General features: G+C 59.0%; 2 protein-coding genes across 3 annotated transcripts; one reads left to right on the top strand and one right to left on the bottom strand.

Moving 5' to 3' along the window:
* Positions 1-219: 219 nt before the first annotated feature.
* On the top strand, positions 220-9,886 carry TARBP2 (TARBP2 subunit of RISC loading complex). Of its 2 annotated transcripts, none has more exons than XM_075121844.1 (9): positions 220-243; positions 1,102-1,271; positions 2,097-2,202; positions 2,776-2,859; positions 4,185-4,257; positions 6,511-6,628; positions 7,078-7,205; positions 7,978-8,170; positions 8,618-9,886. In XM_075121844.1, the coding sequence occupies exons 2-9, from the start codon at positions 1,112-1,114 to the stop codon at positions 8,773-8,775; spliced, it is 1,020 nt and encodes a 339-aa protein (XP_074977945.1). In that variant the 5' UTR covers positions 220-243; positions 1,102-1,111; the 3' UTR covers positions 8,776-9,886. The 2 variants fall into 2 exon arrangements, with proteins under 2 accessions (XP_074977945.1, XP_074977944.1); XM_075121843.1 differs by lacking the exon at positions 220-243 and adding an exon at positions 263-437.
* Positions 9,887-10,376: 490 nt separating this feature from the next.
* On the bottom strand, positions 10,377-15,209 carry NPFF (neuropeptide FF-amide peptide precursor). The gene is made up of 3 exons (XM_048831891.2): positions 15,017-15,209; positions 12,339-12,466; positions 10,377-10,616 (listed from the first exon to the last, which is right to left on the bottom strand). The coding sequence occupies exons 1-3, from the start codon at positions 15,155-15,157 to the stop codon at positions 10,496-10,498; spliced, it is 390 nt and encodes a 129-aa protein (XP_048687848.1). The 5' UTR covers positions 15,158-15,209; the 3' UTR covers positions 10,377-10,495.
* Between the last annotated feature and the right edge of the window lie 7,880 nt (positions 15,210-23,089).

Consider the following 23,089-nt stretch of genomic DNA (forward strand, 5'->3'; position numbering starts at 1 on the left):
TAGTCCTCCTGCGCCGGCCTACAGGGCTCAGAGACGGGAGCTCAATGTCCCAGGATGCATCGGGGCTATCAGAGTGCGTCTCACGGGTTTGTGGGTAATGTAGTCTTCCCTGCCCACATGGCTCAAAGAGGGGGCGTGGTGCTGACTCCATGTACCAGGATGCATCGGGGCAGAGCCGCGCTGCGCGGGGGGCGTTGTGGGTAATGTAGTTCCCCTGCCGCTGGGCCAGGGACGAGGGGCCTGGTAAGGACTCCATGTTCCAGGGATCCCTGGGCGGCGCGGGCGGCCTCCCCCAGCCATTGTCGGTGGCGGCGCTCGCTGGCCGGAGAGGGGCTCCCAGCCAGGGCTGCAGGCACGGTGGCTCCGGTGGGGCAGGAGGAGGGAATGAGTGAGGAGGAGGAGGCCTGTGGGACCAAGAAGAGTGGCGGGTTCCCCAGGTAACGGGGCGGCTCAGGGGCGGCCCCGCCCACCACTCCCCCCAAACTGGGCGCTGGGGGGGGGCGGATCCTGGGGGAAGCCCCTCCCACTGCCCCCCCTCACTGGGGTGTCACTGCACCCCGGGAGGTGGGGGCGGGTCCTGGGGGGCAGCTCCTCCCATCACCACCCCAATGGGGGCGGGGTGGGGACGTGCTCCCATTGGCCCCCCGCCCCGCTGGGTACAGGGGTGGGAGATCATGGGATAGAGCCAGCTGCTCCCACGGGGTACTGGGGTGTCCTCAGACAGGCGTAGAGGAGCATCCAGGGGTGGAGGACGGCTTCTCACACTGAGCCCCACCACCCAACTGGGCACTGAGGGGATCTTCACTGGGGGCATCACGAGGGGTAGCTGATCCCACTGACCCCTCCTACTGGGGGACCAGGGAGACTGCCATGGGGAGGGGGTAGCTGCTCTCATTACAGCCCTCCCCCTTTACTGGGGGACTCTTCCCCAGGATCAGTGGGGTGCTCTGGTGTGGGAGGGGGAGCTTCTCCCACTGCTTCTTTCCCCACAACTCCCCCTTCCGGCTCTGGGAATAGCCCTGGGTGTTTAAGGCCCTGGGGCAAGCCCTGATCTCTGGTGGTTTCTGAGCCTGTGTCCCTGTGTTGTGTCCCCTGCCCCAGTATAGAGCAAATGCTTGCCTCCAATCCCGGAAAGACCCCGATCAGCCTTCTCCAGGAGTATGGGACAAGAATAGGCAAGACGCCCGTGTATGATCTACTCAAAGCCGAGGGACAAGCGCATCAGCCCAACTTCACCTTCCGCGTGACTGTCGGGGACATTAGCTGCACCGGTCAGTTACCCGTGGGGGAGGCGGGTAAATATGGCTCCCAAACAAGGGGAACCTTGGCATTGCCACCCACTTGAGGGGCCTGATCTTGAGCTGCCTCCTGCTGACTGATCGCGTCTCTGCATTAAAGGTGTCACTCGTGCTTGGAGCCAGGGAGCTGTGGATCAGGACTCTTGAGTTCGAATCTGGGTTCCTTTATAGAGTGCTTTGAGCCCTGTGGGTGGACGTGCTTTGTAAGAGCTAGGTGGTGGCGCTATAGTGAGCGGAGGGGGAATGGGTGAGGTGGCTTTGGCCAGAATTCTCCCCGGAGTAGGGGGTGGTGACTAAGATTTTCTGAGGGGGATGGGAGTCATCATCCTGGAGTATGGGGCCCATTCAGGCTGGGGGTGGAACTCGGAGCTTCTTGTTTCCCAATCTGAACCATGCCTAGGGCATCCTTGGCGGGAGGATCCCAGGGCCTTGAGGTCTTGGGTTCAAGTTCAGCTGTTAGCACTTAAGGTCTTGTTTGGTAGCCTCTGGGTGGAGGGAGATGGCTGGGTCGCAGCCCAGCTCCTAGTGGCACAGGCGCCTCCACCATAGAAACAACCCTCCTGATTCTTGGCACTTGCCAGCCCCCCATGGGCCACTTTTCAAGGCAGAATGGGCCATGGAGACAGAGTTCCTCGCCCTGCTGCTGTCCCTGCTTGGGGGCTAGAGGCCGTCAGCTTTGGGAGCTGCTGATCTATCACCAGCACAGAGAGCAACTGAGTGACACAGCTGGGAATAGAACCCAGGACTCCTGACTCCCAGCCCCCCACTGCTCTAACTGCTAGACACCCTGCTTTCCAGGTCAAGGCCCAAGCAAGAAGGCAGCCAAGCACAAGGCAGCAGAGGTGGCCCTAAAGCTCCTGAAAGGGGGAAATATGCTGGAGCCAGCAGCATCGGAGGAATCCAGGTGAGGGGGGGCAGAGGGGGGACCTGGGCCTTTACTTAATTTGCTTCTCAACTTCTTTGATCCTTTACCTGCAGACTCGCATCCAGACCCAAACCCGCCCTCTACTCCCCACTCCAGTCCTGTCAGAGTAGAGAGATTTGGGGGTACGTGTGGGAAGAGTTGGGGATGGAGAATCTCAGCTGAGGAAATGGCCCCCAGCTGGTGCAGCCTATGGGCTAGAGCACTGGACTGGGAGTCAGGAGATTTGCGTTCTACTCCTGGCACTGCCACTGGCCTGCTGGGTAACCTTAGGCAAGTCACTTCCCTGTTCTTTGCCTCAGTTTCCCTAGCTGTAAAATGTAGATAATGGTACTGATCTTCTTTGTAAAGTGCCTTGAGATCAGTGGATGAAAGGCACTACATTTGAGCTGGGTGGTGGTATTATTCATTATTAAAACATCCCTAGTCCCCGCGGTCCCTTTCCTGCCCCCAAGTGGCACCACACCCAAGCGTTTAGAGGTAGGAAGAGCTGGTTCTTGTTGCGCTCGGAGGCGCAAAGCCTGCTTTAATGTTTGTCACCTTTTATTTTCAAAGCTCTCCTTTCTCCCTAGAGCCCCTTTCTCAGCTCAGCACCGCAGCGGCCCCCGCAGCGCCCATCTTGCCTGCTGCCTCTCCCAGGTAAAAGGGAAAGTCACAGGGAGGGGCTCTGGGCCAAGGTCACCCAGTGTGATCTTGGGACACTTTGTTTTGTATTGGTGGGGTGCTCAATTTAAAGACACCTCAAAGGGGATTGGTTTTCAGAGTCTGGTGGGGACTCCGTATCCCAGTATGCATTGGGGCAGGAGGGGTTGTGGCTAATGTAGTCCTCCTGCCCATTTGGCCTGTAGGTAGAGGCCTGGTGAGGACTCTGTATCACAGGATTCATTGGGGCAGTAGAGCGCATTGCAAGGGGTTGTGGGCAATGTAGTCCCCCTGCCTGACTGGACCATAGGCTGGTGCCGAGTGGGAACTCAGGTATCAGGGCCCTATCAGCAGTACTGCCAATCTGCATGCTATTTGGTATTTATTCTTAAAGCCCCAGCTCCTGGAGTCATGTTATTTCACAGGGAATCTCAGCTTCCATTAAAAAACTGGTTAAGTGTCTTGCCCTGGGGGTTGCCTAGAAAAGCTGCAAAAGGTTTAGTAACCACCAGGTAAATGTAAGAACCCAACAGTGATTATTGTTTAAAAATCACCTGATTCTTAAGCCAGTCCCTGGTTTTTGAGCCCTCGGGGGTGGCCATGGTACATTCAGGGTCCCAAGCTGGGTACGCAAAAATCACTCAAATCCACGCTGGGGGCTGTGCTTGGGAAACCTCTGGCCTGGTGAGCTCAGAGGCACATACGTCTCGCCCGCACCTTTCATCCCCAAATGTCTTGAGTATTGGGTTGTGTCGCCCATCTCTGCAATGCAGCTGTCTCTGGGGCAGAGCATGGCGGGTGTCTTACAGCAATACAACTACAGTTTAGGGCAGGGAGTGAAGAAGGATCCTGTTGGTAATTGAAAGTGCCGGGGGTATTTGGGGCGCCGGAATGGAATTGCCGAAATGGGGATTCGTGCCCCAACTCTTGTGAAAAGAGCCAGGGGGACTCGGGTGACCCCCAGGGCGTAGGACCTCGCTGTTACGGCTCAACTAAACAGCACCGCCTCTGGCACTGCCTGCTAGCACCGGGGGGCTGGAGGTCTGGAGTCAGCGCTGACTCAGAGGGGAGAGTGTCCCCTCCTGATTCCCCCATTGTACTCCCTGCAGCACAGCGCCCCCTAGCATCCTACTGGAGCATTGCAGCCAGTGCCTTCCACTGAGTCACCCATCCCAGTTCCATTGGGTGTCTCCTGCCAGTGGCTCCCCACCCCCTCCCGCAAGCCCCTGGCACCTCCAGCAGACTCCCTGGCCAAGGGCTGTAGGCAGCAGCCCAGACAGCCAGCTCAGCCCCCTTCACTGGTGCCCTTGTGTCTCACTCAGAAGCTCACCGATGGAGGTGAAGTCGCCCGTCTCGCCCCAGCAGTCGGAGTGTAACCCTGTGGGGGCGCTGCAGGTAGGTGCCGTCGGGGCACTTTTCCCCGTGGCGCAAGGGCCTCTGCTCGCTTTGGGGAGTGGGAGTGCCCCAGGTAAGCCTGGGCTGGCTGGACCGGGGACGAAGCTATTGAAGCAAAAGGCTTCATGACCCTCGAGTACCAGAGACCTTGGGTGGCCAGATGGGGCAGAGTAGCTGGTTTGAATCCTGGAACGGGTTGGTTGGGCCCAAATCCTGACAGCTGTTTGATGGCTCCTGGGTGGATCTGAGCCTTTGCCATCTCCATTAGCAGCTTCAGCAGACAGGGGTCCCTCTCGCGGGTGGTTCGGGGTGGGCTTGGGCTGCCTGGGCTGTCCCCAACCCTGTGGTCACGGGACTCTGGAGCTGTCCAGCTGGCCCCTTTCAGCAGCACTCAGATCCCGGGAAGAACTTATCACTGGAAGAACCAAACCGCAGCTGGTGTGCCCAGTCCCATGTGTCTCGCCTGTGGCTGTCGGGTTCCCTCAGTCCCTCAAGAGTGGGGGTGTTGAGGGGTGAGTCTCACAGCACCGGCTGCACCATGTGAGGACCCCTTCCAATAGCCTTTGGGTTCCTAACCCTCTTGGGACCTCTGCCCAGATGGGCTGTCCCCATCCACAGACACTGGGCAGCCCAGGCGCTGTTGGGCAAACTCCCCACCCTCCCCTTGAGTTTCCCCTGGGTTGGGCTCTCGGTTTCCATGGCTTCTGCTGAGCCAGTCTGCGAGCAGGTAGGCTGCCATGGTGACTTAGGGATGGACGTGGTGTTGGCTAGAGCACTGGACTGTGACTCTGGAGACCTGGATTCTCTTCCTGGCTGTGCTACTGATCTCAGCCAAATCACATCCCCGCTCCGTGTCGGAGTTTCCCCTCCTTTGTCTGTCTGCGGCAGGGGCTGTCTCACCTGGTGTCTGTGCAGCACAATGAGACTGATCTCAGCTGAGACCTCTAGGCATGACCATGATAAAAACAACGAAACTAGGGCTGTCAATTAATTGCAGTTAGCTCAAGCGATTAGCTCAAAACAAATTAACTTGATTAAAACAATTAATTGTGATTAAGCGCACTGTTTAACAATAATAGAATACCAATTTAAATTTATTATAACTACTTTGGGATGTTTTTCTATGTTTTCAAATATCTTGATTTCAGTTACAAGAGAGAATACAGAGTGTCCAGTGCTCACTATCTATTACTATTTTTGATTATAAATATTTGTATTGCAAAAGAGAGAAACAAAAGAAATAATATTTTTCATTTCAACGCATATGAGTGCTTTAGTGCAATCTCTTTATCATGAAAGTGCAACTTACAAACGTAGAATTATTTGGTTTTTTACACAATTGCACACAAAAACAAAACAATGTACAACTTTAGCGCCTATAAGTCCATTCAGTCCTACTTCTTGTTCAGCCAATCGCTCAGACAGACAAATTTGGTTACATTTACAGGAGATAATGCTGCCTGCTGTTTGTTCACAATGTCACCTGAAAGTGAGAACAGGCATTTGCATGGCATTGTTGTAGCTGGCATTGCAAGTTATTTACGTGCCAGATGCGCTAAACATTCGTATGCCTCTTCATGCTTCAACTTGTAGATTTGCACTTTTTTTTTTACAGTGCAAATATTTGTAATAAAAAATAATATAAAGCGAGCAGTGTGTACTTTGTATTTGTGTTGAAATTGAAATCAATATGTTTCAAAAGATAGAAAAAATAACATGCAAAAATATTTATAATAAAGTTAAATTGGTATTCTATTATTAACACTGCGATTTAAAACTGCGATTAATCACAATTCATTTTTTATCTCACGATGAATCACCATCTTTTAAATCTTGCAATTAATTGTGATTAATTTTTTTTAATTGTTTGACAGCCCTAAATGAGACCCAAACGTCACATGGGCCACTAAGTGACAGTCTGGGGGGAGGGGGTTGGGGGGAGGTTGGTCTGCACTGACCATGCCTGGATTCAGACTTGCCCCAGCCAGTTACCCCCTCCTCCAGTCCCTGGTGTTTAATGGTAGTAGCTTGGCCAGGGTATCTGGGTAGGAATTTATCTGCAAGGGGCATCGGGGACTGCCCTATCCTGGGTGTTTGCTGCCAGTCTGAGGGCCTCTCCACCCAGGTCCCTGGAACCAGCCTTGCTGGTGCTCACACCACCAGCTGTGTCTGGGGTCAGGCGGTCCCCGACTCCCCTACCTGAGGAGGATCCTGCCAAGGCTCTCATGATGCCCCGTTGTCACCCTCCCCAAGGAGCTGGTGGTCCAGAAGGGCTGGAGGCTGCCAGAATACACCGTCACCCAGGAATCGGGGCCTGCCCACCGAAAGGAATTCACCATGACTTGCCGGGTTGAGAGGTTCATCGAAATAGGTAACTGCCGGCCATGTACTGAGGCGACATGGGTGATGGGAGCATCTCCACCTCCCATGGGGAGAAGAGGGTCCCGGGGAGGGTGGGGATTACAGGGGTGTTCAGATTAATTCCAGAGAAAACATGGTGCCCCTAAAGTGGGTGAGTGAATCCAGCATTCAAAGGTGGAGCCAGGGAGGGGCTGGGCAGGTCCTGACTCGCAGTCCCGGCCCTGGGCTTTCCCCACCCCAGCTCTGCCTGTGCCCCTCAATCCTAACCTCTTGAAGGCACACCCCCATTGGTGATCTTTCCCTATCAGACAAGGCCCTAGGGGACTCCTTGGTGCAGCCAGAGGGCTCCTCTTCTAGCCCTTCCCTGTGCTGCGCAGGAGTTAACCCCCTGTTCCCCAGAGGGCAAGCGGTGCCCATGCCGGGCTTTGGGCATCAGCGATGACAGCGCTCCCCCTGCAGGGAGCGGCACCTCCAAGAAGCTGGCCAAGCGCAACGCGGCGGCCAAGATGCTGGTGCGAATCCACAATGTGCCCATGGACCAGCGGGAGGGCAGCGAGGCCGAGGTGGAGGAGGACCAGTTCTCCATCGTGAGTGCGGGCGAGGGCGGGACCGGCATGCTGCTTGGAGATGGGGCCCTCACCTTCTGATGGAGGAGGTGTGTCCATAGGGACTACAACTCCCAGCATGCAGTGCTCTGTGTGCTACTAAGAGACAATGGGGTCTCACCCTTTGATGGAGAGGTGTGTCCATAGAAACTACAACTACCAGCCCGCAGTGCTCCATATTGCTTGGAGGCAATAGCGGGCATGTGTCTGGGCTTCTAGCAGGGGAGTGTGTGGCCCATGGAGACTATAAGCTGCCCAACAGATTGCATGCTGGGAGCTGGAGGCAGTGGGGCTTTTCCCTCCCTAATGGAGGGTGTGGCCCATAGAGACTACACCTCCCAGCACGCAATGCATCATGCCGCTTAGAGACAAAGGAGCCCAGTAGGATTGTGGGGCAACCTATGGAGGTTACAAGGCCCAGCCTGCCCCTTCGAACTGAGCGGCTGGGCTCAAAGTAGTGGCTCGTCCACCCTATGGCATAGCTGTGCCAGTGGGACCCATAGTGTAGACGCAGCCTCCTGCACCGGAAGTGGGGGTTCCTCTGTGGATTAGGAGGGCAGGGCTGTGCCCGCGTCAGGGCTAGGTGGGCAGGGCTGTGCCCACGTCAGAGCGTCCCTTTTCCCACCCCCCGGCAGTGCAGCTCTGCAGATCTGCCTTGTAAGCAGAGGCCAGGCCTAGACGTGCTCCCCCAACACTTTGCCCCTCGGCCACTGCTGGGTTGGGCCCCCAGCTGATGCTCTCTCCCCCGCTCCAGACCGTGGGGAACAAGCTGGACAGCCTGAAGGGCCGGCTCTCAGGCTGCACCTGGGACTCACTGCGCAACTCGGCTGGCGAGAAGATCCTCCATCTCAAGAGCCACCCGCTGGAGGCGCTCAACGCCGGCTTCTGCAGCCTCCTGCAGGAGCTCTCCGAGGAGCAGAGCTTCGACATCAGCTACCTGGACATTGGTAAGGGGCAGAGACCCCACCTGGCCCCCGCTGCCCGCCAGGCGCCTGCCCCCACGGGAATGCTCCACCATGCCGTTGAGGGCCGGCACTGTCCCTCCTGTGGGGCGAGGGTTCCCCAGCACTGCGCCATATGCTGGGGGCTCCTCGGGCCGGCCGTGGGGGGCAGGGGCAGCGACCTCCAGAGTCTGTTACTGCTGACGCCAGCCTTGGCGGGAAAAGCGCCCTCCCCCATGCCCCAAACAGGGGCCGAGCACCCTGCCCCCCAACCTCAGGGGCTCGCCCATCACCCTCTGCCCCTTCCTCTCCCCTGGGCCTGAGCATCCAGCCCCCCCCCCTTCCCGGGGCTCAGCAGCCCCCCCCAAGCACACCTTGTTGTGCTCACACCCACGTCCCCCCTGGGCTCAGCCTGCAGCGCCCCCGGCCGTGACGCCCCATCTCTCCCCGCAGACGAGATGAGCCTGAGCGGCCTGTACCAGTGCCTGGTGGAGCTGTCCACGCAGCCGACCACGGTGTGCCACGGCTCAGCCGCCTCCCGCGCTGCTGCCCGTGCCGCCGCTGCCCGCAACGCCCTGCAGTACCTCAAGATCATGGCGGGAGGCAAATGAGGAGGTGCCCGGGCCCAGCAGAGCCTCTGGGGCCGTGGACGCTCAGCCAGGTGGGTGCCTGGAGCCATGCCGGCACATGCCTCCCGAGGCCGGGGCTGGGGCAGACACCGGTTGGACCCACACGCAGCCCCATGGCCAGGGCGGGGCGTCCTGCTTCCCCTGATTCGTGAGGGGCAGGACCTGGAGCCCCCCGGAGAGACGCCAGCCCTGCCCCAGCAGCCTGCACCAGGCCTGAGTGGGCTCTGAACGCAGGGACGCACTGGGCTCTCAGGGGCGGGGCCCACTTGCTCCGACACCCCCACCACACGTGGGGGCACAGAGGGCCAGTGTAGCAGCTCACCCTAGCAGGAGATCGCTCCTGATCCAAGCGCTGCCCACTCCAGGGAGTCCCCCTCCCCCAGCCGAGCCCAGCGCTTTCCACTGCACTGTTGGGGGGCTAATGCTGTCCCACGGCTGTTCCAACCTGCCCCCCCCAGCTGCTGTCCTGCTCCAGCCGCACAGAGCAAAAGTTCTTATTGGCCATAGGGAGGGTCAGCGCCCTCCTACCCCCGTCGCTACATCCCCAGACTCGTCAGCAGCCTCTGACTGTGCCCCCTGACCTGGGCGGGGCTGGAACCCCCCCTCCCCCCCAGGAGTTGCTCCCCCACACCCTCAATGTCAGCAGCCGAAGCACCATCCTAGGAACTGGGTCCCGAGCAGATTTGGAGTATGGAGCTGCCCTGGGCCGCCAGGAGCAAGAGCCGCCCCCCAGGGGTCTGTGCTGGAGCCGCCCCTGTGGGACTGGAGCGGGGGGGCGGGGTAGATTTTTATTGTTGTTTAAAGGCGAGACACAAGGTTTTTAAGACCAAATTCAGGTGCAGCCAGCCCCTGCCACGGGCCCAAGGACCTTGCTGCAGGATCAAATCCCCTCTGGGAGGGGCAGCTGCCCTCGCGTCTCCTGTCCTGATCAGCGTCCGTGCCGTGCCGGGGGAGTCGCCAAGCCCCATGGCCAGGGGGCCAGTGCTGGAACCCATGGATCGATTGTGGGGGGGACTGTCCCGGAACCCGCCCTGGGGGCAGCAAGTGCCGGAGGAGATGGGAAATAAACTGGATGGAGGGGTTTTCTCCAAAATGTTGATGTGTTTCCTTTTGGGGAGATGGGATGGGGCCAGCTGAGTCTTCGGCTGGGTGGGTGCAATCGGGCGCTGGGGCCAGTCTGAGGCCCAGTAGTGGGGTGGGGGGAGCCGAGTGGAGCCAAGGCACCCGGCTGCCCATCGTGAGGCGGGGGCACTGGTTTGGCCGGGGCAGCTTGGCCTATCCTGGCGCTGAGATGGGCCCACCTGGGCCCTTCCCTCCCTGGCTTGTAGGATCTTCCCTCGCCCCCCGCTTGTGGCTGTGGTGGAGGCAGTGGGATCTAGCGCGCACGGGGCAGAGACCAGTGGCCCCCGGCCTCTCCCTTTCCAGCTCAGCCCATTTGACTGGAGCCAGGGGAGAACTCAGAACCGCTCCCTCCCTGCTTCAGATTGTGTCACGGCGAGGGTGCTGCCCCCCTGGGTGTGGGCTGCCCCCAGAGGCGAAGGGCGGTACTGTGCCGCAGGCACATTGACCACATATCCCCCAGCTGTGACGCTCACGTTTTATTATCGTTGCCAGAGCCACGGTCACCCCAGCCCAGTCTGCTCACGGATGGGGGGGCTTTGATCCGGGCCGGCGGGTGCTGGAGCCAAGCAGCCCCTCGGAGTCACTTCTTCCCGAAGCGCTGGGGCACGGCCATGCTCCAGAACTGGGGGGCCATGGAGTCCCAGCCGCGCTGGCTGAGCCGGCCCTCGCTGCCCCAGCTCCCCTGGGTCTCGCGGCCAAACCTGCAGGGAGACAGATGAAACCCTTGGCTGCTGAAGTGCCTTTGGCCCAACCCATGGCCCAAGCTTGGCTGGTGCCCCCTGTTCCTGTACCGCCGGGTCCATCAAACCAAGTAAGGGCCAGTGGGATGCACCCACTGGTGCCAGGGCCATCCCCGCTGGCCTCGGGCTGTGTCTCCACCCACGTAGCCCCTTCACCAGGCTGCTGGAGCTACAGCCATGCTTAGACTGGGCTGCCAGGTGCTGCTGCGGCCAAGCTGGTCCCGCCAGCTGGACTCTGGGGCTTGTCATCTAAGGGGGGCATGGCAGCCGCTGGGGTGGGACCGGTGCTCTGAGGCACTTCAGAGGATCCTCTCTTGGTGCCTGGCTGGTGGGTCTTACTCACATGCTCTGGGGTGAACCAGGGGTCAGATTGGGGGCTAGAAAGAATCCCCCCTGCCCCCAGGTCAAATCAGCAGGGACCTTGCGGGGGGGTCCCCCTCCCCTGCAGCGTGAGGCACAGGTCGCCTGCTGGGATCATGCGGGCACGTCTCTGCTACTCAATCCCCTGCTGTGGCAGGGGCCTCTGGCATCTGGGCTCACAACAGCGTCAGCGCCTTGAGCCTGTCTGCTTTGGTCTAACCTAAGTCCTGGGCTCGACGCGGGGAACTGTAGGGGCCTCTGGCAAGAGGTCCAGTTGGATGAGCTGATGGTCCCTGCTGGCTTCGGACTCTGTGACCTGTAGCAGGCTCCTTTACGCCAGTACACCCGCATTCTCACGAGGTGGTACGGGGCTAACTGGCTACAGTATCCCTGCGCCAGCCCTATCCCAGTACCTGCCCTGTGTGAACTAGGCCGGCACTGCCAGTCACCTAACTCGAGGGCCCAGACTCGAGTGCAGACCCACCAGCCCAACCCCTCGGCCCGGCAGCTGGCTGGGGAGCAGGGCACGGCCTGGTAGGAGTATGTCTGGCTTAGTGGCGAGAGTTCTGGATTGGGACTCAGGACGCCTTGACCTCATGTGACTGACCCACTTTGGGAGGCGCTGCTGAGATCCGCGCTGGGGTCTGTAGCTAGGAGCAGCTGCAGGGGCTGGGGAGGGGGCCCTAGGCCAACTCTGTGCCTCTAAACGACTGCTAGCTGGCCATATGCCACAGGCTGCCTCTGGTGCCAAGTGGGGCAGGTTTAACTCGTGCTAACCACGGTTTGTCCTGCCCTGGTGTAGATGGACCCTGAGGAGAGGGTGCCCCCTAGTGGCGTGTCTGGGGACCAAGGAGTTATAATGCCGGTTAGCTCAATTCCCTTTAGCCCCCAAACCCGAGTTCTGTGTTGGCACCACATCCCCCAGGCCCTTGGGACTGTATTTGAGACCAGGTGGTTACATGGGTCTAACCCCAGGTGGTTACATGGGACTGTATTTGAGCCCAGGTGGACGCCTCTTCCAGTAGCAAAAGGGCTTTCTCCATTTAGTGTGTGGCCCTGGGGAAAGGGCTTGAGCTAACCGGGATCCAGTCCCGTGTATGAGGGTCAGGAGGGGGTCAGGGGCAGGTATACTGGTAAAATGAGCACTCACCCTCCGTCCCCTTACAAAAGGGCGGGAGTGGGGGGGGCTTCTAGCCAAGCAGTGAGCAAGGCTGATGCTGCTTCATGTTGGAGAGTCAAGAGATATTAACTCCAGGCTGCTGCAGAGAGCAGCGGGGGGGGGTTATTGGGGTGTGGGTGGGCCCCAGTGCCCCCCTTCCTTACCTTTGGGGCTGGAACAGGAAGGAGGGGCTGCGGCCGGGTCGCTGCAGGGCGAAGAACAGAGAGCGAAGCAGGGTGCTCGGCAGGCGCTCAGCGGAGAGGGACCGAGGGGCGCGATCCTCACTCTCCTGCTGCAAGGGGTGGGGACAGGATGTGGTTACACAGCCCCCTGCCTGCAGAGGGGTCCCAGCGCGTTGGGGGGGGGGGGGAATTTGGCCCAGGGATGGCGTTTAGGCTGGGTCTGGGCCCCCAGCTCGGCTGGCCCCAGGGGCCAGTGCCACCGTATTAAACTGCTGCAGGTGAGCCGAAACGGGGGGCAGGCATGAGCAAGGTGGTTCTGAGGTTTGCTCTTGGCCAACCTGTATATATCCAATCCCCCCCCCACCCTGCGGTGTAGTGGGGCAAACAGCCAAGTGCCCCTGCCCGTTAACAGCTGCCCCAACCCTACACACTCGGGGCAGCACCGTCTGGATATCAAACCCCCCAAGAGGCAGCCAGGCAGGGTACCCGCACCCCCACCCTCCCCCATCAAGGGACTCTCCCATCAAGGGATCAAGCCTCCCCCTGCCAGCCATTAGGCCAAACTCTTCACCCTGCTGGAGTCCCTGAGTCCAGCCTGCCAGCAGAGGGCCCCATGCTGCAAACTGCGGCCCCAGAGCTGAACAACCCCAGAGATCTGGGGAGGAGGTGGGTTGACTGCAGGGGGTTAAACGAGGACGTTCACGGGCAGCCTGGCCCATCCTCAGGCCCTGCAAGAATTCGCACTGGGTGCCTGTTGCTCCAGGTTGCAGAAGGGCAATGTTCACGCACCCGCCTCAGCCTTTTAACCAGAAGGAACCCAAGCTGTCCCGTAGTGTGTACAGCCCGGGCTGGTGCTGCCCGCGCCGGGAGGCAGCTGCCTCTGGGGTGGAGCACAGCAGCCGTGTTTAACCATGCATTACAGGCAGACAGGGATGGCAAACTCCTTTTCCTGCTGGGGATGCAGGGAGGCAGTGGGGAATTGCCTGGGTGGAAGTGGGCCTGGACGGCAGGGCTTACGCCCTGGTTCCCTGGGATCCAACACCAGGTGCCCTTTAACGGGCACCTCCGACCCCGCTGCCAGACCCATGGGGAACAACAGATGTGCTTGAATGAGCATCACAGAGGTGCTGTCTCCTGTCCCCCCAGAACTAACCTGGGTCCAGCATGGACTCCCAGGGGACGCTCCAGCTACTCAGCCGCTCTCTAAACTCAGTCGTGGTTAGCACATGGAGCCAGGAAACGTGGGTTCCATTCCCAGCACTGCCACAGGCCTGCTGGGTGACCCTGGAAGTTCCTGCCCCGTGATGTGCCTCAGTTTCCCCTTCTGTAAAAAGGGGGTGATGCTACCCACCAGGGTGGGAGCGGGGTGGAAGGATAATTCCTTGGGCCCCCAGGTTCTCAGAGGGGCCCCCTTGTGGGCTGCTCTAGCTCCATTTGCGGGGAGGGAACAGCCTGAGATTCTTTCACGTCCCACCCCCCAGGTCGGTGGCCTCTTTTGACATCATTGGCCTTAAGGTTGGCAGCTGGGATTTGCCACCGAATCCCAGGGGAGCCCATCCCCCGATTCCCGTAGCATCCAAGTGCCCAAATCCTTAGGCACCCCGCCTGAACCGCGAGGAGCCAGCAGACAGCGGGAAGCTCGTGTCTCTCCTCTCCATCTGCCAGAACCTTCCTGTTTCCCAGGGGAAAGGCTCAGCCCATCAGCATGGGGGACCCCAGGAGGGGTCCAGAGCCTACCAGATCCCTGTGGCTCTGCTGGGGCACTGCTTGGCTGGGGATGGGGTACCCCCCAGTGTCTCAGATCCGCCAGCAGCTCAAAGGCCTTGGGACAGACAGACAGACATCATGTTCCCACAGCACCGGGTGCGGCTCCAGCCCCACTGGGGGAGGATACCCCAGAGCCCAGCAGCCAGGAATGGGGGTCACTGTGGATGGGTCGGGGTTTTCTCTGTGCAGGTGAGGGCAGAGGCTTATTGATGCTGGGGCAAGGCGGTGGGGGGTGTATGTGTGACAGCATCCTAGCTGTCCCCGTGCGAAGCCCTGGTTTTAACATACTGTGTCCAGTGATCTGCCACCAACGCCGCTGGCCAGGAGGGGCTGAGCTGGTGCGAGGCACCTGTCGCACCCACGTGGTCCGTTGACATCAGTGGGTGGCACTGAGTGGCCCAAGGATCAGAGCAGAGACCGCGTGAGGCACCACCAGGAACAAGAGCCCAGCACTCAGCCACTCCCGTTTGCAAGGCTGGGGTGGGGGTGGGGGATGCTCCATGACTCAAAGAGGGGAGCAGGGAGCCTCTGCCCATCCATTGCATCTTTCCCACCAGCAACTCAGAGCCCTTTCATTAATTCAGCCTCATGAGGTAGGTCGGGCTCGTTAACAGATGGGGAAACTGAGGCACAGAGGGGGCCAGGGATGTGGTTCTTCTCAAGGTTACAGCAAGCCCATAATAGACCCCAGACATCCAGGCTCCTAGCTCATTGCTCTAACCACTGACCAACGCTCCCTCCCAGCGATGGAAAGGGAACCCAGGAGTCCTGGGTCCCGTTTCTGTCCACTGGCCTGGACCCAGTGAGGGAGCGACAATCTGCTGTGTGCACCCAAGAGCCGTGGTCCCTGCCTACCCAGCCCACTGCCACCTCCCTGGGCAGCGCCCGCTCACCAGAAAGTCGGAGAGTCTCTTTAGGTAGCCGTTGGGCTCGTCCGCCAGGGTCTCCTTGGACACGCTCCCTCCTTCCAGGCACTGGCCCGTCGGCGCGGTGCCCGAGAGCAGGGCCAGCAGCAGCGCCAGGCGCACGTCCATGGCTGCGGTATGATCCCTAGCCCCGCTCCCTCCTTGCGCTGTGTGAACACCTTCCCCCGCTGCAGCTCTTATATCCCCCCAAACCCGGAGCCCAGCTCAACGCACGGACTGGGCTCTGCGAGTGGGATTGATGGGGGAGCCTCACCAGTCATTTGTAAGGCGGGGGCTTGGGGACCAGAGCTGCAGAACTGATTGCCACGCTGGGCCCAGAGAGGAGCCAGCGGCCCCAGGAGAGACAGCACCAGCACCAGCCTGAGCCTGCGGGCCAGGCTGTTTGTACATTATTACAGGGATAAATCCACTCAAATGGCCCTTTAAGCCCCTCTAAAAGTGAGAGTTAATTGACGCTGGTTTATCACAGCTGCTTGCCAGTGCCGGCCCACGGGGCGGGGGGGGGTTTACACCAGGGTCCCTCAGCCACTGATTCCCCCACCTGCAACCTCTGCCCTGCCCCGCAGCCGCCTTGTCAGACTGACTCGGTTTCCCCACCCCCTCCCCACTCCAGTCCACACATTTGTCATGGCGTCATCTGTCTGGTTAACGGTCCCCACCTTGTCGCTTCCGCCTGTCTCCCTTGGCGCCACTTCCCTGCTTAATGAAACCCATTTACCAAGCGGTTGGGGCTTGGTGACAGTGACAGGCTGAGATGGGAACACACGCGCTGGAGAAACTCCGGCTCCCCCCTGCCAGGGCTGGCCGGCCTTCCGGGGGGTGAGGGCAGCGCCAAGGAAGTCGGGGGCAGAAGGAATCCCCCCCCCATGCAGGATCAACACCCCGCTGGGCAGGGGGAGGAGGTTCCCAAAGTGCCCAAGGGCATCATGCATGCTCAGCCCTTTGGACAGACCGGCACCTCCCAGGGGCCAGTGAAAGGTGGTGCCGAGGGCACAGGGCTTGGCCGGAGGGGTGGTGTGCCTGTAACTGCCCGAGTGGGCAGGTGCCAACTCCAGGGTGGGCACAGTCTGTGTGTGTGTAGATAAACACGGAACGGAGGGGGGGGTCTAGCGCACCCAGGGGGCTTGGCCACAGGGCTGGGCCTAGCTCTGTCAAAGCCAACCCTTGGATCCAGATCCCCTTAAACGGGAGAATGTCAGAGCCTGGCCCAGGACAGCTCTGACACCCCCTCAATCCCAGACAGGGAGCCAGGATCCCACTGGGCCCTATCGCTCCTGGGCCCTGCCCCATCTGCAGCTCACACCCCTCGCCAGAGGAGCCAAGGGCTGGTGTGGGGGGAAGCTCCCACCAGGGTGGAGCCTGTCAGAGCCGGGGAAGGGAGGGGGGCACCAGGGAGATGGGACACTGGTGATCCTGCCTAGACCCAGCAGCTAGGGGCAGTCATGGCCGTGATGGGCGAGCCGGCTGCAGTGTGGAAGCGGCTGGGACAGGCCCCCAGTGCCAAGATCTCAGAGCAGCCTGGGCGTGTTGCCCGCTGGGGCCGGCCCAGAGCAGTGACACGGACACCCAGCTACATGCCCATAGGTAAATGTGTGTGCACGTTGGCTTGCACACGCCCACCTGTGCGCCCAAGCTGATACCGACGTGTGCTGTAAGCCAGACCCGGCACTTGTACATGGGCCATGCCCAGGCCAGCCCAGCCTCGCTTGCTGGCACAAACCTTTACACGGTCACCGGGGATGACACCAACCACCTCGGCTGGGGGTGGGTTCAGGCAAGGAGAGCCCCGGACAAATCCTCATGTGCGCCCCCTGGCACCCCACCCCTGTGCCCTGACCTTGCCCTGCCTTGGGGTGGCACCAGCCGGGCTCACCCCTCCAAGCGCTGTCCGCAGGGTGCCCCCCCAGCAGGCAGGCTGGGGTCTGTCCCAGAGGAGCCATGCTCCAGCCTCTACCCTCTTCCCGCAGCTCGGCCCCTGCCCCACCCCTTGAGCGCCCGACGGCAGCAGCGAAGGCCACGCAGCCCCGTGATGGGTCTCGCTGCCACTCAGCTGCGCTGCCCGGAGGCTGAGGGGGTGGCAGGGCCTCGCTGGGACAGTCACGTTCAGCACCTGATTGATGCTCCCAATAATCGGCCTGTGCTCGGCCAGCCACGGCGCCAGGCTGCTGTTCCCAGCACCATCGGGAGACAGGTGCCGGCCATCTGCCCCGGTGCAATGCCCTGCCCGTCCCCCGACAGCCTGTTGGGGGGAGGTGGCGCCAGTGAATTAGCCTGGAGCTCCGTGACTCGACGGGCCCCTAACCGTGGGCCTCAGGATCCCCACGTAGCCCCTGTGTCAGGGTGGCCCCGGGCTTCTGAGCTGAGGGGACAGGGACAAGCCCACCTCAGAGCGGAGCGTGGCCAGCTGGGGAAGGCAGCCGGCAGGCTGAGGCTGGAGCTGCCAGTGCTGAGCTCAAAGAGTTTGGCGAGGGCAGTTTCAGTGGAGCGCGAGGGGCAGCACATGCAGGGAGGCAGCGTGGCCTAGTGGCGTTAAGCACAGGGTGGGTGCTCAGGACCCCTGGGTGCTAGTCCCAGCGGTGCCCTGGAGCTGCTGGGGGACCTTGGGAAAGTCACTTCCATTCAGAGGTGCCTAACTCTCACTGAAAACAAAGGGTCTGGGCCTTCCCTGTGCCTCAGTTTCCTCCTCTGTAAAATGGGGGTGTCACGGACTCACAGGTCATGCCCACTCTTGGCCCCATATGGTCCCTGAGGGGAACCCCCTTCAGTGAGACAGCCCTTCACGGGGGTCCACTCGCTCGTGGGGGTTAAGCCCCTCCGCCTCCTGGCACCACACCTCTCTGAGCCTCAGCACACCTGTCTCTGCCGTGAGCCCCCTCAGGGAGTCCCCTCGCTCTGGACCCCCGGGGCCTCCACTCGCAGAGGGAATAATGCCCCCCGATCTCTAGACCGGAGCGACTCTCAGCCAGGGTAAAAGAGGAGGGTTTATTGAGCGTTTGAACCCAGCACAGGAAACTCTCAGGGCCGCAGGCCTGGCCTCCCTCAGCACAGCACATCCAAGTCTCCCCTGCCTCCAGGTGGGCTCCGCCTGCTCCCTCCCTCCAGCCCCGAGCCCCCCTGCTTCCCAGCTGGGCATCTGATCTCACCGTTCCCAAACCCCCCCTCTGTCCATTGTCTTCTCTCCAGGAAAACAGGGTCGCCTGGGCCTCCTCTCCCCTCTTCTGTCCTCTGGCCCCTCTGGCTGGAACTGGCTGGTTAGGCCACAGGGGTCCTCTCTTCGCAGCCCATTGTCCTCCCACTGGCCAGAACCCGCTGAGACTCCCGAGCTGGGCCTCCCAGTCACCAGTCGCTGGGGTATCCGTTCTCCAGGCCATTGGCTGGGGTCCCAAGTTCCCTCACCGGTCCCCTGCAACAACAAACTCCCTCTCCCATCACCTTGTTAAACTAGCAACACCCAGGGAAACTGAGTCCCACCCCCTCTGCATGCAACCCATTGGAAAAACAAGGAAAAAACACGAAAATCCCCCACTTCGTCACAGGGGGCAGGAGGGAGTCACGGGGGTGAGGTGAATAGCAGCACTGCTCAGCTGAGTATCTCAAAGCACTTTACAGGAATTGAGGGACGAACCCTGCTCTTCCCCCAAGTTGAGTATCCGTAATCCCATTACACTAACTGGGAAACTGAGGCACAGCACTGCAGCCTGGGCAGCTAAACCACCTTGGCTTCAGGCCAGCTCCTAACCAGGATGGGCTAGTGGAGTTTTGGGCCCTTGGGATCCAACAGGGCCAGAGGGGGGCATCCAGCAGCTCTGTGAACCCTTTGTTTGGTGTTAGCCTTTGGGAAAGTTCATTGCCCAGAGTCCTAGCCGGAAATGGAGCTGACAAAATAGCCCAAGAAAAGCTCTTTGCAGCTTCCTCTTAAGCCATCTGCAGTTAGCAGATGCATCCAAGATGGGACGAGAACCCAGGAGTCCTGACTCCCCATCTCCTGCTCTAACCACTAGGCCCCAATCCCTTCCCAGACCTGGGGTAGAACCCAGGAGTCCTGACTCCATGTCCCCTGCTCTAGCCCCTAGACACCACTCCCCTGCCAGAGGCAGAAATGGAACCCACGGGACAGAGTCCGTTCCCTCATCCAGTGGCCTACCCGAGCCACAAGTGGCCCAGAGTGGCCCAGAACTACCCTGCCTGCTGGGCGCGCCCAGGCTGAGGGTGCGGCTATGACTGGAAGGGAGCGGATCAGGACTGGCTCCGTAGCACATGGGGCCAGGGGAGCCTGGGGTGACTCAGAGCCCTCAGGAAGCCGCTGGAAGTTAGAGGAGCTGGGGGCTGCTCTCATTTATATGGGTTGTGGGGGATTTGGCTCTGGGTCGCCCATTATAAAGCCACCCTTGTCCTACCCCTCTGGAGTCTCAGGACTGCCGAGGCTCCAGCCACCCACCCAGCCCAGGGCCCTCCAGGCACTGCCATCGCCCACCTCACACCAAAGAGGGCAGCCGGCTCCACAGCCCCCTCGTTAAGCTTGAGCTGAGCTTCCGGACAAGGGTGGAGGAGGGCTAGTGAGGCAAATGTGGGGTCAAGGGGTTCCGGAGAGAGAGCCCCTCCCCTCCCAAACGACCTCATTTTAAAATCCGTCGCTCCTTCTACCCTCTGGGACTCCGCCCATGACGTGTGACCTATGACTAAATCCCCTGGAGAGATGCAGCGAAAGGTAGGTGGTCTTGCAACTTCTGCCAAGCAAGTAGGGCCTATTACCAATGAATCAAAGGCGACGGCACGTTGGCTGTCAAACCCAGAACAGGGAACCAAGGGCTTTATTCCAAATGCTCAGTCCAGTACGGCAGTCCCACGGGACCAGTAAAAACCCCACACTTCAGATCTCTAGAAGCAATGTTGTAAGGGCTGGTCTCCACTAGGTCGACCCAGCTACGTCGCTCAGGGGTGTGGAAAATCCACTCCCCTGAGCGACATGGTTAAGCCGACCTAAGTTGCCACGTGGGCCGCACTGGGCTTTTTCCGCTGGCCTAACCATCGCCTCTCAGGGAGGGGGATTGCCTGCATCAATGGGAGAACCCCTCAGGCTCCAGAGTGAGGCACTGAGCCGCGGTAGCCTTTCATGTGTAGAGAACAAGCCCCAAGCGGAGCAGTTCATCCATCGCCAGCTGAGCAGCTTTCAGGGCACACGCCCGCATGGAATATTCATAAGAACATAAGAACAGCCAGACTGGGTCAGACCAAAGGTCCATCCAGCCCAGTATCCTGTCTGCTGACAGTGGGCAGTGCCAGGTGCCCCAGAGGGAATGAACAGAATAGGTCATCAAGTGATCCATCCTGTCACTCATTCCCAGCTTCTGGCAAACAGAGGCTAGGGACGCCATTCCTGCCCATCCTAGCTAATAGCCATTGATGGACCTATCCTCCATGGATTTATCTAGTGCTTTTTTGAACCCTGTTATGGTCTTGGCCTTCACAACATCCTCTGGCAAGGAGTTCCACAGGTTGGCTGTGCATTGTGTGAAGAAGAACTATGTAAGCTGCACTGATAGGAGGAATAATAAAGAGGTGCTAGAATAGATGGATAGAAGGGACAGAATAGAAAGAATGTGGACAAATTGGAGAGAGTCCAGCAGAGGGCAATGAAAATGATTAACGGTTCGGGGCACATGACTAACGAGGAGAGGCTGAGGGAACTGGGGTTATTTAGTCTGCAGAAGAGAAGAGTGAGGGGGGATTTAACAGCAGCCTTCAACTACCTGAAGGGGGGTTCCAAAGAGGACGGAGCTCAGCTGTTCTCAGTGGTGGCAGATGGCAGAACAAGGAGCAATAGTCTCAAGTTGCAGTGGGGGAGGTCTAGGTTGGATATTAGGAAACACTATTTCACTAAGAGGGTGGTGAAGCACTGGAATGGGTTACCTAGGGAGGTGGTGGAATCTCCATCCTTAGAGGTTTTTAAGGCCTGGCTTGACAAAGCCTTGGCTGGGATGATTTAGTTGGGATTGGTCCTGCTTTGAGCAGGGGATTGGACTAGATGACCTCCTGAGGTCTCTTCCAACCCTAATCTTCTATGAATAGACACGATACCAGGATCGGGAGGAAGAGATGGATCTTTTAAGACTGCCTGACAGAACCTTGCCTAAGCAAGCAGTTCTGTGTTGGCCCCAGGACAAGGGACAGAGAAGCCAGAGAGTCACGCACCCTAGCACAATAATGGCTGAAGTGGCATTATTACAGCTGAATATTAGAAGGCCCGGAAAAACAAGCCCAGGCTAGGGACGACTGCCACCTTTGAACTCCTGCCTCATGCAGCTGATGGTGTGGGACAGATGATGGTAAGAGCTGGGCATTGATTATTGTGTCATTGGAAGTGTCACAATGGCAGAGGCAAATCCTGGCCATGCTGGGGGCAGAGGTCGGTCAGCAGGAGCACAGGGTTGCTGAAGGCTCCCATCCTGCAGACTCTTACTGTTCAAAGTTCAGCGCAAGGCCTCGGATCCTGCAAATGCTTCTGCTCTTGTGTGTGAGAAGCGAATCCTAGCAATGCGGGGCTGGACAGGAACTCGAGGCATCACCCCATCCAACCCCTGCACCGTAGCGGTGCCAAGCAAACCTAGACCAACCTGTTCTTAAAACCCTCCAGTGACGGGGATTCCACAACCTCCCTCGGAAGCCAGTTCCCGAGCTGAACTCCCCGCTTTTCCCAATAGCTAACCTCAATCGCCCTTGCTGCAGATTAAGCCCATCACTGCTTGTCCTACCTCCAGCGGACATGGAGCATAATCGAACACGGCCCTCTCTAGAACAGCCCGTAACATCCAGTGTAGGGACACCTGCCGACAGAATTTACTGCTGCAGCAGCCGTACTTGTGTATGAGGAAACATCTGATAAGCCACTCTTACTGACCTCTGTTTGCTGCTCTAAAAATCAACGGCCTGTCTCAGTTCTATCATAGCTTTCAGCAATTTCTCTTTCTGTGGTGGGTGGGTGAGGGTCTGTGGCCTGCGACGTGCAGGAGGTCGGACTAATGACCGTGACGGTTCCTACTGGCTTTAAAGTCTTTAAAGACTTCTAGCGGCTTCCCCCCTCCCCCCATCTTCTCTTTTCAAGACTAAAAGCCCATTTTTTAAACCTTTCCTCATGGATCAGGTTTTCTAAACCTCTGGTCATTTTTGTTGCTCTCCTCTGGACTCTCTCCAGTTTGTCCACTGGACACCGGGCTCCAGCTGGGGCCTCGCCAGTGCCCAAGAGAGCAGGACAATTCCAACACTCCTGTTAACACAGCCCGTGAGTGGTTTCAGTGAAGTCTGGGTTACGTTACATGCGTGCATGCAGTGGTTTGCTGGGATCAGGGGTTTAGGGTCTTAAATGAATTGCCCAGGTGCATTGTGGGTTGTGTTTCCTCTCCTCCCTCTGGCCCCCTTGAAAAATTAAAAAACAGGTTAAAGAAAATGCAGCCACTCTGGGTGGTGGTGGAACACAGCTGCCATCTAGTGGACACTGTGCTCAATCGCAAGCTCAGGTCTTAAAGTGATCGCGTCTGCCTTGAAATTCAGAGCACACTGGGTTTGCACAATGGGAGTTGTTGTGCCCAAGCCCAAATATGGATGCTGGGTGCAACTGATTTCCAAATGCTTAACAGCTCAGGGCCCAGACTTTAGAACTTAATTCCTCAACCCCTGGATCCTGGGACTTTTTAGGACAACCTACAAAGCCTGTTTCCCCATGCATTCCTGTAGGGCAGTGTTTCTCAGGGGTGGGACGGGCGCTGACAGGTGTGAGTGTGGGCCAAGGACTAGCCCGAGAGAGCAGACCAACTTCCCAATTGTCCCCCCCGCATCTCGGCTTTTATCATTTTTTTTTTTAATCATTCTCTAGCTGTTGGAGTTGTAAAGAAATCTTTGAGGACATGATCCCAGTGTGACTGAGGCCAAGATGTTGGTCTGAGTTTGCAGAGAGCCTGAGACAATGGCTCTGAGATGGGGGAATTGTCCTGAGCAGTGTAACTAACACCCCACCCCCTGCCAGAGTTTGCAGAGAGTCTCAGA

The sequence above is a fragment of the Caretta caretta genome, chromosome 20 (assembly GCF_965140235.1).
Source record: "Caretta caretta isolate rCarCar2 chromosome 20, rCarCar1.hap1, whole genome shotgun sequence".
NCBI classification, from domain to species: domain Eukaryota; kingdom Metazoa; phylum Chordata; order Testudines; family Cheloniidae; genus Caretta; species Caretta caretta.